We start from the raw sequence: 14,492 nt of genomic DNA, 5'->3' as shown, positions 1-14,492 counted from the left end.
GTCGGTGAAAGGGAGGTAGGGTAGTCCAGAGAGGGGTGGTCAATGCGAAGCTAGCTAGGTAGGGTGGTTGCCAGGAACATTCAACGGAGGGTAGTTTGAATTCGCATAGGGACCCAGGGGTGAATTATAGATTGGTGGGGTGGGTAGGCACAGGTATTGGAAGTGTACTTATTTGAATAGGGTGGGTCAGGGAACAGAGGTGTAGCAGGAGGGGTGATGGTGGAGTGGAGGAGGAAGTCAGGGGTAGGGTCATCAAGCATGGCTTACGGAAGGTAGGGTAGATTTGAGCGGGTAGGGTAGTTAGGCGAGGTGCAGCACTGATCAGAATGCACAAGGAGACATTCGCAATGCGCGGGAAAGTGCGAGTTGGAAACGAGGAGATGAGGAGGACACACTTCGAGACTCAGCAAGCAACAACTTGAAAGATTGTCATAGCTGTATTCCTTCAGACAATCAGCAGAACATTGTATCTTGGTGTTTGAAATCAATTCATCTTCGAGTCATGACTTCTAAAGTCCCACAAGCGTTCATCGTTCATGAATCTTCCTCGTTCAAGGTTTGATCCACTTTTCTCTTCTCATCATCAATCATCTGACTCCTAAACAGGACTTGGAATTTCACATAACTCGATTCAAACAGCAAATCGATCCAATCTGGGAAGCTTCATTTGGAGAGTATGCTGGTGCCGATCTTTTGTTTTATTCGGTGGTTTTGTGATTGCTGTCTTTAGAACAAACCTCCATACAACTAGTCGAATTTTCTCTGAAGGATGCTTCCGTTGAATTGCACAGAAAACTCAGCATGGATGCCATCGTGTTTGTACTTGTTCCGTAAGAACTACTTTGCCCAGAAAGCTCCGATATGAACTGATGAGACCTTTAGATATACTGATGAGAAGTCGACTGAGCTCTCACACCCTCTCGAGAACATGAGGCTCCCTCTATTGCAAATGGAATACTTGACTGGTGATGAACTTTCATTCTGAAAGGTTGTTGCACTGAGTTTCAACATTCAATGCAGGAAAAAGCCCGTTTGTGTTCGTCTGTAATCATTCAGAAAGGTGGTTTCCATTGATCGACTGAAATGCAATTGTTTTGACTTTTTTAAAGTCAACACATGAACACCGTGTGTGCAATGGAAGTCAAGGACTCAGCCATGAAGGAGGGTTTCAGCAAAGACACGATAGAAAACTCACTGTTTTCGTTCAATGCAAGGCTCAGCAAATCGCAACAGAATGTGTTGTTTGATATTTTAGCCTCTACCGCAGCGATGTTTGCTCCAATTCCAGCGAAAGTTGAGACGTTAACGGTAAGGTTCTATTTTTCTCAATGCGTTATCTGAAAGGGGAGTCCGAAGATTGTCACGGAAGACAACAGTGGTATCGACATGCAAATCAGAAATTATGTTTCAGACGTCATCAATCAAAAGAGTGAGGTGTTGCATGTTTCGAAATTGAAATCCTGACAACAAATTTCAAAGATTTTCCAGCAAAGCAACTCAAATTTCTCAACCTCATATCAAGAGACGATGCATTCTCAGTGAACCCCAAATCCTTTCACATCCTTGCTGTTGATGGTCTGTTTTACAATCTGTTGGGCAATTCATTTTAACGATGATGCGCCTGCAGGATCGGAGAATCAATTGTATAACAACGAAGTAGATCAGGATTTTCGGATGGTTCTTCACAGAATTTTCATGCGTACTGGAAGAATTCCCTTGATTGCGATCTACAATGATCCCATGGCGATTCAAGGACGTATACTCTCAGCAGAATATACGGTAAGAGAACTCCATGCATGCTTTGCGAGAATGATGTTGTTGGAAAAGCAACTGTCAGAATATGGATTCATGATGCCATATGTTTCAAACTGTTTCAGTTATAACCACACTCCGAACGAAGAGCAGGTAAAAGAAATGATTAGATCTTGTGGCGAAGTCGTTTGACTCAATGCGCTCAACAGTTTGACTGGCTGTCAATCAAGCTGGCATATGCCTTGAATCCAAACAGCACCAACGAGGCAGCATTGCTGTCCTTCATAACAGGCAATCCCAATTTAGCTTCCATAAAAACCATCTTAGATTATATCGAACAGATGCAAAGAAACAGAAAGAAACAGAAGCTACATCTGATGTGTGTATTGGTCATCATCATCGTCCGAAGACTGATGCATTTCTTAGGCTGCTGAAGTTCACGATGCACCTATTGAGCACAAATACTTACAAGGTAATCTCTTCCCTCACAATCGTTGAATGACCGCCCTTCTACGTTCATCAGAGTCCAAGGAATTGAAGAATGACGACAGCAATTCTTTCGAATCCCCAAGTAACTGGGAAATTCCAGTGAACGGCTCTGACAAAGCATCAGCGGTTCAATTTCTTGCTGATGTGAAATTGCTCTCTTGACACTTGCAGCAGAATCGGCATGATAATGTGGAACTTTCTGACCTTAACGGCGCTGAAAAGAATCTGTTCACACGACCGATTGAAGTACCAGATACCAACAAGAACTCTTATCAGAACGCCTGGACCTACCTGGAGAGGTTGAAGGGGGAACATGAAGCAGCGATTCAATCTGAAGCAATGAAATCTACATTCTCAGGCGAAGACTTGATTGAGAAAGCAAAGCGATTAAACGAGCGGGCTGAGCAAGAAAAGAACGAGCTCATTCGCAGACTGAAAATGCGCGACGAAGAGAAGTCAGAGACTGAAGAAAATCAAACGTTGGTAGCAAGTAAAGTAGACGAGAGCCAAACATTGATAGCACATGAAATTCCGAGGTCAGGAAAAGAATCTGCGGTCCTCACAGGAACAGATTCATTGGGAGGCTCAGACGTTGGTTACCATCATGAATCAAAGAAGACAGTTGAAAATTCTCCAGAGATAGCAAGCGACTACAGTCTTATTGAAGAAAATCTTTCCCATGCCAACAGGTTTGTTCTCCTTTACTTCAGTATTTAGTGTGGTTATGATTTGATAGCAGGAATCACATCGCTCCTTCTGCTGAAACAAGGAACGACATTGTTGACAAAGTGGAGGCAAATACGCATGCAGCTCCTGAAGAGATTCCTGTACAGAAGGACAACCCTGCCTCAAAGGTACCTGAAATCATCGAAGAGATCAAGCCGGTCAAAGAAGAACTCCATCGCTTGAATTCCAACGGAACTTCACAAGATTCGAATGTTAGAATTCCTCGCGTTCTTCCCATCAGGCCGTCCACAGATTTTGCAGGTCATGACGTGCACAGGCAAGAGAAAAATGGACATGCAGATAATCTGGTTCAAGCAGAATTGGAAGGACATTCGAACCTTCGAGATCATCGAGCAAACGTGGAACATTGTGGGGTGGGTGTGATGCTGGGCCTGGAGAAGAAGACGGGCAAGATTCTTGTCTCCAATGTCGAGGCGGGAAGCAGCGCTGCCAAGTGTGGAATTCAAGTTGGAAGTGTGGTCATGACCATCGACGGAGCTCGCGTGCAAGGGATGAAAGTGACGGAAGTGAATGAGATGCTTCTCGGAGCAGCGCACACGGCAGTCGTTATCGGCTTGCAGGACAAGCGCTATGGGCCGGAGGTTCGAGACTTCGCAGTGATCCGGCAGGCTCCACGTCCTCACGTGCCGACTGAAAAGAAGGTGAGGAGCAGCACTGAAAACATCGCCTATCGCAGTCAGAGCAGCTCAGATCTGTCAACAACTTCCACAGAGGGTCGATCTTCACGGCAGGACCTGGACGGCGAGCCCTGGCCAGTGCAGCAGCAGAGCGATCGATCGTACAAGAGCGATAACCAGCTCAAGGATCGTCTGTTTAGTGACTACGAGAATGGAGGGTTGCAACCTCAAGGAGTGAGTCGAAGGGGAGGGAGCGAGATTCGGGTTCTGTCCCCCGACCAGATCTCGCGCGTTGCGATACCCTCCCCGACGTCGATGTCGGATAAAAAGCAGAACCAAGATTTCGATGCGTGGCTGCATCATCTGGAGCAGCATATGGTTCGTGGAAAGAGTCGAAATCTCAACCAGTCGTTCTCATAAACGTGTGTGCATGAAGCAGCAGTCGCCATGGTCTCCCATCTGTCTCTATGTACAAGGATCGCCGCTACCCCTTCCCTCCCTTCATCCCCTCAGCAGCCTCGAGAGCCGGACAATGAGCCTGGCAGAAAGCCTGTAGGAGTAGGAGGAGACTAGAAACCCGGTTACAACGGTCGCTCCGAGTGCGAACCCCCGGAAGATCCTCGTGGCTGGGTGCGGCCTGCTGGACACCTGCTCGGGTTCAGTTGGAGCAGGAGATAAGGTAGCGATGCGTCACCGGCAGGCAGCAAATCTTGCGCAAGTCTATCGGCTCCTCCCAGAACTTCTTGATGCCTGCGATGTGACCTGCTCCCACCACAGCGACGATCCTGTCGCGATGGTCATCGTCCTCCTCTACTAGCACCACTGCTATCACTTCCTCCCTCCTGCTACTCCTCCACCATTATCACCACCTGACATCCTCTTCCACCACCACCACCACCACCAGCTCCTCTACCTCCTCCTCCTCCCCTTTGCCCTCCCCTTCGCGTCCTCCTTATAACACATCAACTCCACGGCTTCCTAGACTAGCGCCACTATCGCGACAGCCACCTCCTCCGCCAAGAGACCCACCTGACTCCTTCCGACACCGACTGGGCCTTCTTCCTCAGCATGTAGCAGAGGTACTGGTCCCTCTCGGTCATCAGGGGCTCAATCAGCCCCGGAAACTTCGATCCCAGCTCCATCACGGCCTGGGGAACAAGAGGGGAGAGGACGTGAGGGGCTCAGGAAGGATGAGGAGTGCAAGGGGACCATCGTCATAGCGTCTGTCTGCTTCAAGCTCTCCACCATCTCGTTGAGCTCGTCGGCTGGCAACTTCCCGTCAGGCTCATCGCACAAGGGCAGGGGAGCTGAACCTGACGGGATCAGGAGCGTCTCCCTCACCAGCATCCAACACAACTTGAGCTTTTCCCACGTTGTGATGCCCGCCCACATACGAGCAACCTGCAGTTAGCACGTCACTGCACATGGAAGGAGGGGGAGGGAGGAGGCGGTACGGTGATGTGAACTGGCCGGTCGATGAGAAGGAAAGAGGATGGTGGGGAGAGCTTCTTCGATTCCTCGTACGCCACTCTGAACTCTTCCCCTGGAGCGACTTCGAGGCGCGTGCTGACGTTGCTGAGGAACCAAGAGTAGAGGAGGGAGAAAAGGTTGGAGTCCTTGTCCTTCATCTTGCTCATGATGGCTGGAGTGCCAGCGGCAACGTCAGCGAGGGAGGCAGCAGAGGAGGAAGCACCGGCAAACGTGAGCGACTCGGGGGGAATGTGGAACAGCATCGCTCTGCGAGCCTCGCAGAGCTCGACGGCAACGATCTGCGCGCAGGAGTCAGTAGCGGACAGGCGAACTCGGACTCTTCCTGGGGGCGGATGGATTGAAGGGCCTTCCGGACATCCTCGCAGCTCTTGGAGGAGACATGTGCCGTCCCCACCAGATAGACAGTGCCTCCTCCTGGGGTTGTAAGAACGTTGTGTAGGTCAACTCCTGTCTCCTCCTCCTCAGCCTCCTCCTCGTCGTGGTTGCAGTGGAGGACGTCTGAGTCTTGCTCGCTGCACAGCCCCAGGGAGACCAGCAGGCTGGAAGAGCACAGGTAGACGTAGTACTGTCGCTTGCAGTAGCTGAGCTTGGAGATGATGTAGAGGTTGTCTCGCTTCATCCCGAGCTGCACTTTCTCCTCCCCCTGTCCCTTGACTGCCCACGTGCACTTGGAGAACCGGATCTGGATGTCGCTCCCTGCCTCGGCCTTCACCCTTGCGCAGCCGTCCTCCGTGAAGCTGAGGGAGCAGCAGCAGGACTCGGGAGCGACTACGATGTCATGGTGCTCGTCCAAGAGGTGGGTCGGAGCCGACAAGTCCAGCCCTATGATGGAGACGTCGTCGTGCTGGATGATGGTGGGGATGAAGCCCAGGACGGAGTGGGAGCAAACAACGTTTCTGAACTGGAGGATGTCGAAGAAGTCGATGGGGATGATATCCTTGAAGCAGAACCTCACCGCGTGGCGGAGGTACTCCAGGTCGTCCTCGACGTCCCCAGATGCCCTTGCTGTCGCCAATAGGTTGTCGACGGCGTCTGAGAAATGACAGTTCAAGAAATCTACAAAGCAGCCCTTCGTGTTCTCCGTCTGCATGTAATTCGAGAAGAGCGCGCAGACAGACAGGTTCCAGCAGCCATGAATGAAGATCGTCCTCCCGAAGTAATGGGCGAATCGACAGGACCTCAAGTATTCTTCGATCACTTGCGCGTAGCCTGTCAACTTCTCCAGCCCGTTCATGAGAGAGTCTTCACAGCATCCCTTACCCTCCTCTCCCCTGGGTTCCGAACTCTCACCCAAATGCTGTTCACACGCCGCCTTGAATATCTTCGAACCCCCCTTCTTCACCTCCTCCTCAACCCCCTGTCGATCCAGATTCTGCTGGTTTCCTTGCACGTACCGGCCGAGCCTGTCGAAGTCCACCCAGGCCTCCAGCAGGTCGATCTCTCTGCTCCCAATGAGGAGGTGAACTTTCTCAGGGTATTTGTACTTGATGCCAATCATCCTCCTCAGAAACAACAGGTCCAGTGGCCCTTCAATCCTCCCCGTCCCTCCAAACACGATCTGAGCACCCTCGGCAAGCTCCATCTCTTCACACCCACTGTCGTTGCAGCACAGGCACTCCGACTCTTGAGCGAACCGGCGAAGGCTCTCCAGGTTGGGCTGCATACCGGCTGTAAAATAACATTTACCTGCCAACCAGGTCACATGCCATGGCCGCGCATATCACAACGTGCTCGTGTATGTCACCTTCAGCACCACTGGAGGACCTCCGTACCATCATCTTCTGGTGAAGCCCTCGACCCCCTACGAGAAGGCTCAGCTGCAAGTTAAGATGAAACAGGTCGCTCTAGGCCACATGTCTATCCAAAACTGCTCGTTTGCCCTATCAGCTCCTCATCTTCGCCCTGCTCGACCTGTTCTGAATTCACAGCTCTAGGTACCATGCGCCACTGTTTTTCTATCTTCTTCTTCTCCTGATGACCTTCCTTCGTCATCTAGGCAAGCAGCACGAGAACTTGTTCAGAAGAACAAGGGGGTCGACAATGGCAGCGGCGGGTGAGCGCGATGGACGCAAGGAAGACAAGAGGAAGCAGGAAGAGGCATAATGCAGCAATCATGATGAGCAAGGGAGGGAGAGGGGAGGGAGAGGCGGAGGCGGAGGCGGGGGAGGCGACATCGATCCACGGTGCTTTCGAACTGCATTGCGAGAACTAAACTAAATTGAGCCTGAACTAAACTCCCTTGTGTATGAGGGCGATGCCGTGATAACGAGGGGGATGAGCAAGGGCACACGTGTAGGAGCGGGGATCAGGATGGGGATGAGGGTCTCATGTGGGGGATGAGGGGGATGAGGGGGATGAAGGGGATGAGGGGGATGAGGGGGATGAGGGGGATGAGGGGGGATGAGGGGGATGAGGGGGATGAGGGGGATGAGTGTTGGGAGATGCTTCTGGATGCTGGTTCGATGGGCAGGGCCTGCTGCTCTCGCTGTCCTCCTCCTCCTCCTCCTCCTGGTTCCGCTTCTCCTACCAGTGCAGGGATCTAGATCGGGTAGGAAGGCCTCCCCTAGCCCCACACGTCCCGCTCCTCACAAGGAACAGGAATCCTCCTCCGCAACAACTACTCTGCCTCCTCTTCCATCCCAGCTCCCCCCACCTCCCCGACGCAAACCTTCCCCATTTACCGTCATGAACACATCAGCCTACCCTCTTCCACCAGCGGGGAAACAGATTCATGGCAAGACTCAACGTGGCGAATCCTTGGATTTTCTCTTGTACATGCCCCTTCAACACGATTCAAGCTCGCCGCTGCCTCTACTTGTTTTCTTGCATGGAGCCGGTGAGAGCGGGCATGATGCTTCTAAACTTCTCTTGCAAGGACCGCCGAAATTGGTGCAGGATGCAAAGAATGTCAACTTCTCAATCTTGAATGAGGATGCGGCTCGGGATTCTGCAGCTTTTCTCAGGAGCAACTTTATGGTGCTCTCGCCGCAATGCAGTCAAAGCTGGGGTGGAGGATTCAGCAATCCTTCGATATCGAACTCAATTCTTGATCTCATCGATGATGTAATAGAATCAAACAAGGGAAAGATTGATCCCACCAGGATCTATCTAACTGGGCTGAGCATGGGAGGGTCGGGCACATGGGCATTAGCAGCCGCAAGTGCAAAGCGCAAGTCACCCAAGTTTGCAGCTATTGCACCGGTAAGAAAAGTATTTGGAGGGACGAGGATGCGTGATGAGTGCGGGTGGTTGTAGGTTTGTGGCTGGGTTGATGGTGGAAAACGCAAGTTGGATGAGGTTGCCGGAGCGATCAAGGTCATGCACAATCATCACTGCCGTCCAGCTGACTGAAGTTACAGGACGAGAGGATGGGTGTCTGGATCTGGCATGCCGTCAACGATGAGACCATTCCGGTTGAAGCCAGTGATGATATGAATCGTACCTTAGCAGAGCATGCTGTTCAGGTGAGCCCTTGAGGGATGTTCATTCATGCCACATCGTTATGCTTTGCTCAGGTGAAGTACTCTCGCCTTCCCCACTCTGCTGGTAGCGACCCGAACTGGATCAACTTTGGCATGGGCGGGTTGCACATGGAAGGACACGCTAGTTGGGTTGATGCGTATGAAAAGAGCGGGGAGGAGCTGTGGAAGTGGTTTCTCGGGCACAAAAGATCGTCGAATAATGCTTGATGAAGCATTGATTGATTTTCTTGAAATCATGCGAGTCATGTCAAACTCAACACTTTTTCATCTGTATGTGTATTTATTGATAATTTGATCGTTATTCAAAAACATCTAATTGGATTGACGCAAACAGCGCTTCTTCATTCTGCCATGGCAGTGCCGCGGAGTAAAGAGAATTGACCAATTCGTTGCCATCCTCTCCTGCCGCCACCAAACGCTCATAAGTTGTATCGTGTGCGAGCAGGGGCTGGGTCCATGGAAGTCGCTGAATACAGTCAAGGATAGCCGCGATCTTCTTCGCCTTCTCGTTTTTGATTGGATCATGACGAGTGAAGTGAACCATGAAAGAAGCCATTTCAAACGTGGTCACTTGCTGGAAATCCCCTGTGGCTGAGCTTCCTTCCTTGAAATAGCAGGCGTTATCAACGAAGCTTGGGAATGCCACGAGCAAAGCAGCAAAGCACTGGATTGAGCCGCATACGATCGCGTAGTGAAGGGCAGATGCTTGCACCAGGTCGATTCGGAACATTTTAGCCCCGGAATTGTCTTCAGAGAAGTACAGAGAAACCTCTGCTGAGTTCTTGGGCAACCACCCTACCATCATCATGCGCCGCAGAAAGTTGAAGTTGTCGGCGTCAATAGCGTGAACAAGGGCAACTTGTACATCTTCATCAGAAAGAGGAACAGCCGGAATGCCCTTTGCAACAGGAATGCCGACTGCAACCAGGGAATCGTTTTCAAGGGAGTTTGAGTCCTGTTGGGCCGGAACATGGTGATATCTTTCGTATTGCATGTGCTGATCGTAAGGATGGCAAGACTCCGCATTGCAAGCATTCCCGTAATTGGTCTGCTGTGCCCTGGGATTGGATTTCTTCTTGCTCATTCTGATGGCTGGGGCTTTTGATATGCCCTTGGACTTGGTCTCAAGCTCGGTTTCACGAGGAACGAAGAGGGAGGCAACCATTGTTGTGAGGTGGTGGGTAGGAGCTGATGAAGGAGAGACGGTATTGAATGAATGTGCTGCAGTAGAGAGAAGGGAGGTTGAAGCAAGAGGATGCTCGAGGAATGCAGAAGAACGGTGAGATGGTGTTGGCACAGTGCGCTGGTGAGGAGGACGAGGAGCACTGGGGTCTAAATAGGAGTGAGCGATATAATACTAATAAGAATTAAAAAGAAGTAGTGCTGTACAACTTACTTTTACCTCGCATCAATAAACTTTTAGAGTTTTTTTTTCGAGCTGGATATTGCGAGAGAAAGGTGTTTCTGGGAGTAAGGGTAGCATGTTCGATGAAGGGGTACTGAAAATATGTTTGAACTTATCACCCTCTTTTTTTACCGAAAGTTGTGGGGTGATGCAAGGGGTCAGGAAGTGGAGAAGCGGTGGGTACAATCCTGGTAGGGTACTGTGAATGAGAGTCGAACGTGCGACCCCCGTTAAATCGAGTTTTAAAAAAAGAACGTAAAAGTCAAATGTAAAAATAAAAGGGATATGCAGACAGTTCCCAAGCGACGTGGTTGTCTGCGTCCGTGCTCTGAAGGGGTCAGTGGTCGCAGTGTACGGGTATGTGGTGAAGCGTTCTCTTTTAAGGACGCGAAGCTCGTAGAAAACCGTTGGAGCCGTTAAATGGTGGTGTCTGGGAATCCAAAGCAATCACTGAACGAATCGTTGCCTTTGACAAGACGCTATGTACCGGCAAGGTTGAGTGATATCATGCAACGTTTCGACCAACTTCTTCGCTGTCTCTTTACCACAGTATGAACGGATAGAAGTCAATTGCTGAGGGTGGATCCCGTGAGCTGGTTTGAGAGCCACCCGGAGGAAGTCTCCGAACTCATACACGAAAAATACCTATTTCGACTTACGATATCCCGAACCTTCGCACCCACCAGTGAGCTGTTTTCAGTACTACCCTAACCCCCAGAACCAATATCGGAACTCAATCAATGGACGGGGTTACTTATCACCCCACCCCATTCCTCTCGAGGAGCACACTTCCAATCCCTTGAGAGCCCATCCCAGATATGTGTAAAAACTTGATTTTTAGTTTCGTAAAAGGTTTTCGTAGCAGGCATTTCATGCAGCACCATGCCTTCATAACTAGATATCATCTTCCTGAACAAAGTTTCAATTTATTCTGTCTAATTTCAAATGCAAAGAGGACGCTGCGTTTAGGCGATGATCGTTCATGACGTTCTCATTGAAAGGGATCGTTTTCAGGATGTACCCCTTGGGTTGCAGGGATTGAACTATATGAAAAGACATCTTTTGAGATATTAAGGCTCCCCTTGGCGACACGGAGAGTAACCAAATTAAAAGCGATTCAACCTTGCAATGTTTGGACTAGCTCCGTCGCGGAGCGTCGTGGTCTTCATATCTGTTTATTAGTATTTTAGAGATCTTGACCCGCCAGAGTTGGGAGACCGCAACCCCATTACGACGGTCATGTGGTGGGGTGGGTGGTCAGGTGGATACGCCAGGCACTGCTCCGATGGGGATCGAAGGAAAAAAAGAAAGTAGTGGTGCAAAGGGTGGATTGGTACGGATGGGGATGAGGGCTAGAGGGCACTGATTTGCCCTCATCCCCATCAACCTCCCACTGTGGGTATGGTGGGGATGAGGGTAACATGGAGGGCACTTCAACCCTGACCCTCATACCACGCAACCGCGTTGGGTATGGTGGGGATGAGGGTAAAAAGGAGGTGGTGGAAAAGCAGAAGGAAATAATGATGATGATGAATCGGCTGACAGTAGGGGAGGGGCAAGAGGCGAAGGAGGGAGGATCAACCCATCAGCTTGCCTCTTGTATCTCTTGGCTAGGAAGTAGAAGTCTTCTGAGAGAGCGACAGAACGACAGACAGACACAGACAGACAGAGACAGAGAGAGACAGAGACAGAGACAGGAGACACGTCGACAGATTATGACAGACATAGAGAAAGAGAGCGAGAGAGAACGAGAGAGAACGAGAGAGAACGAGAGAGAACCAGGAATCCTAGTGAGGTTGAGGTGGATCAAGGAGATTGGTTGGTATCACGTAGGGCGGGCAACTTCAAGCAGACTGAAACAACAAACAAACTTGAGGAACAGTTGGTAACGGTCAAATTTGCGATTACCACGTTCACCTGCTTTCTTTCCTTGACAGAGAACGCAGTTGTGGGATCTTTCGGCCCTCATGATAGGAAGCAATCTCTTTAGATTGTCTGCCTGTTTGTCACTCGTTTGCCCTTTTCGCCCTGCTTGGGGATTTTTGCATTTTGCGGGTAGCGGGATTCCCCGGGTCGGTCTAAGACATCAGAGTAGATTGTTTGTGCAGTTTGATTCTCATAGGAGAAGTCTCAGTTACACAAGTAAAGAGTTTTGATCCCCGTTTACAATCGTTGATCTGTTTTCAGGTCACCGGCACTGGGGAAGGAGTTACCAGACGCACCAAAGGCCTTCGATGATGGCAGACTGCCCTCCAATTGTGGATTGTGATTGGCTACACAAGAATCTTGAGAAAGTCTCAATCTTGGACGCTTCCTGGTGAGTAGCTGGACAATGTGTCCCGCAGCTCAAGCCTGATTCAGGTTTCTTCCAGGTACCTGCCTGCAATGCAGCGTGATGCCATCAAGGAATTTTCGGAGAGGAGAATTCCGGGAGCGTTCTTCTTCGACATCGACAAGGTCAGTGATACTGATTCACCTTGGCCGCACATGATGCCGTCAGCTCCAACATTCGCAAAGGTATCGTCCCTTACTGCCTCCACGAGCGCATTGACTCTTAGTGCCTAAAGTACTGTGCCGGGTACGGTATCAGTCGTGACAGCCATGTCGTTGTGTATGATGGAAAGGGGGTTTTCAGCTCTCCCGTGCATGGTACATGTTCAAGGCCATGGGACATGCCAAGGTTTCCATCCTCAATGGAGGTTTTCCCATGTGGGAGTCGCTGGCACACCCTGTCGACCGCGAAAGGAAGCCTGTTGATGCTACCAGCTCGAGTCCAGCAGAATACACATGCGAGGTTCTCAAAGGTTCAATCTTGGACATGGCGCAAGTGGAAGCAAACATCGGTTCGAAGCAGTTCCAGCTCATTGATGGTCGGCCCAAGCCCAGATTTGTTGGTGAAGCGCCAGAACCGAGACCGATCGAGTCGGGCCACATCGAAGGCAGCTACTCCGTGCCTTTCCTCGACGTCCTCAGACCCGACGGTACTTTCAAGGATGAAAGCGAGCTCAAGCAAGTGTTTCATGAAGCTAAGGTCGACTTGAGCCAGCCATGCGCCGTGACCTGCGGAAGTGGGGTTACTGCGTGCGTTGTCCGAGCAGCCCTTGAGATAGTAGGTGTCCGCGAAGCTCCGCTGTATGATGGAGCATACACCGAATGGAAAACTACCGGCAAGCCGACATACAAGGGACTTGACAAGTCTCCTTATGCTCAGTGAGTCTTGCCTTGTGTGGCCTCTCGCCACCGCACTGACTCTCAAAGGTTCAACGTTTCTTCGTCTAGAGGTACTGCCAGGCTTTAAAACAGTCATGATGAGAGTCATTGAAACGGTACATTGGGAGTCAGCTTCTGTCGGTTCAACGGTGCCACGTCCCAGTCCCCAGTGGACTGGTTCGGAACTCGCATCATCGGCGGGCCGAGTTTGCGGCACGAATCCGACGTGCTGAGTGAGGAGGCTTACCGTACTCACTCGTACCGTACGGTACGGCCGCCGGCCAGTCACCGGGCCGCGCCGGGACAGCCTCACCGATACCACTTGTCTTTTCTCACTAGTTGTGAATGCATATTGAAGTGGTATGTGTCTCTTTCAAAAGTAGGAGGCTGTAGCTCTCCAATTAATTGCGGAACGTTCGTTCCCAGATCTGTATGAGGGTCCTCCAACTAAACCCCTGGTTTTGACCGGAATTTCAAGATATCTTCATGGGTGGGGTACTTACCGACGTTTGGTCTTGTGATGTCTTGAGTCCCAAAAACAGGGGGATGGGGGTAGTCGAAAATTGTTGGGGGTGGGGTACGGGATATTCGAGGGTAGGGGTAGATAAGCGGAATTAAATGAGTTGGACAGGGTGGGGTGGGGTGCAGACAGAAGATGAAACTCTTGGTTTTGTACCCCTCCATAAAACAACAAAAATTGGGGTAGTCCTAAAGCGCACGAAGAGGGTAATGGAGGGGTGGGGTGTACCTTACAGCCCAGGGTGGTCAAAGAAGGGGGTGGGGTGAAATGACTTTCAGAGGGGTTATTGATTGGGGTGGACTTCATGTTGCGTGCGACGGCAGAACATGGAGTGAGGCAGGAGGAGGGGAGAAGGAGGAGGTTTCTGAAGAATATGGTGACGATATGCTGGACTGTTGAAGGAGGAAGCCAGTCGTGAGGCGGTTCGAGCAGAGAAGTTGAGGGAGGGGAGGAAGAGAACTTTTATAGATGGTAATTTCAGGGTTAACAGTTGTTGAGATATCACGAACGAGGGCATGGGATGGAAGGAACAAGAGAGAAAAAGAAAGGATTTAACCTTACGGTGCATGTGTAAGGATCCTTCCAAGCACTCTGATTTAAAGCTCAGGTTGGGTAATGATTACTACCAGCTGACGGAACGCATCCTTGTTGTGAAATGAAATCAGAATCGGATATTGTAAGATAGAAGAACAGCGCAAGATAGTGGTAATCGCTCGTAGTATGCTGATCTCAAGAAAGATCAGCTCGATCGTCATTTTGCACAGTGTGACATGGAAAGC

General features: G+C 50.5%; 5 protein-coding genes across 5 annotated transcripts; 3 read left to right on the top strand and 2 right to left on the bottom strand.

Moving 5' to 3' along the window:
* Window positions 1-1,134: 1,134 nt before the first annotated feature.
* On the top strand, window positions 1,135-4,025 carry GUITHDRAFT_107382 (hypothetical protein; the record flags this gene model as incomplete). Its single annotated transcript, XM_005833519.1, has 10 exons — window positions 1,135-1,308; window positions 1,357-1,429; window positions 1,480-1,575; window positions 1,628-1,779; window positions 1,828-1,905; window positions 1,962-2,135; window positions 2,179-2,224; window positions 2,276-2,367; window positions 2,416-2,930; window positions 2,981-4,025. 10 exons carry the CDS (start codon window positions 1,135-1,137, stop codon window positions 4,023-4,025), a joined length of 2,445 nt encoding a protein of 814 aa, XP_005833576.1.
* Window positions 4,026-4,106: 81 nt separating this feature from the next.
* GUITHDRAFT_137989 (hypothetical protein) lies at window positions 4,107-6,874 on the bottom strand (the record flags this gene model as incomplete). The annotated part of the gene is made up of 7 exons (XM_005833518.1): window positions 4,107-4,253; window positions 4,300-4,390; window positions 4,635-4,753; window positions 4,815-5,006; window positions 5,060-5,374; window positions 5,491-6,782; window positions 6,841-6,874. The coding sequence occupies 7 exons, from the start codon at window positions 6,872-6,874 to the stop codon at window positions 4,107-4,109; spliced, it is 2,190 nt and encodes a 729-aa protein (XP_005833575.1).
* Window positions 6,875-8,219: 1,345 nt separating this feature from the next.
* GUITHDRAFT_107380 (hypothetical protein) lies at window positions 8,220-8,785 on the top strand (the record flags this gene model as incomplete). Its single annotated transcript, XM_005833517.1, has 4 exons — window positions 8,220-8,297; window positions 8,352-8,411; window positions 8,456-8,560; window positions 8,612-8,785. 4 exons carry the CDS (start codon window positions 8,220-8,222, stop codon window positions 8,783-8,785), a joined length of 417 nt encoding a protein of 138 aa, XP_005833574.1.
* A 91-nt stretch (window positions 8,786-8,876) lies between these two features.
* GUITHDRAFT_137987 (hypothetical protein) lies at window positions 8,877-9,743 on the bottom strand (the record flags this gene model as incomplete). The annotated part of the gene is made up of 1 exon (XM_005833516.1): window positions 8,877-9,743. The coding sequence occupies one exon, from the start codon at window positions 9,741-9,743 to the stop codon at window positions 8,877-8,879; it is 867 nt and encodes a 288-aa protein (XP_005833573.1).
* A 2,184-nt stretch (window positions 9,744-11,927) lies between these two features.
* GUITHDRAFT_152271 (hypothetical protein) lies at window positions 11,928-13,319 on the top strand. Its single transcript, XM_005833515.1, has 4 exons — window positions 11,928-12,125; window positions 12,171-12,300; window positions 12,356-12,500; window positions 12,619-13,319. Exons 2-4 carry the CDS (start codon window positions 12,221-12,223, stop codon window positions 13,195-13,197), a joined length of 804 nt encoding a protein of 267 aa, XP_005833572.1. The 5' UTR covers window positions 11,928-12,125; window positions 12,171-12,220; the 3' UTR covers window positions 13,198-13,319.
* The last annotated feature ends 1,173 nt before the right edge of the window (window positions 13,320-14,492 follow it).

This window comes from Guillardia theta (genome assembly GCF_000315625.1).
Source record: "Guillardia theta CCMP2712 unplaced genomic scaffold GUITHscaffold_29, whole genome shotgun sequence".
Lineage (NCBI taxonomy): Eukaryota > Cryptophyceae > Pyrenomonadales > Geminigeraceae > Guillardia > Guillardia theta.
The sequence above is the reverse complement of the archived record's forward strand: the minus strand, read 5'-3'. Positions and strand labels throughout refer to the sequence as shown.

Coding starts and splice junctions, on each gene's coding strand:
- GUITHDRAFT_152271 (XM_005833515.1), top strand. CDS start 12,221: ATGGCAGACTGCCCTCCAATTGTGGATTGTGATTGGCTACACAAGAAT. Junction 12,301..12,355: donor TCAATCTTGGACGCTTCCTG/GTGAGTAGCTGG, acceptor GGTTTCTTCCAG/GTACCTGCCTGCAATGCAGC. Junction 12,501..12,618: donor CAGCTCCAACATTCGCAAAG/GTATCGTCCCTT, acceptor GGGGGTTTTCAG/CTCTCCCGTGCATGGTACAT.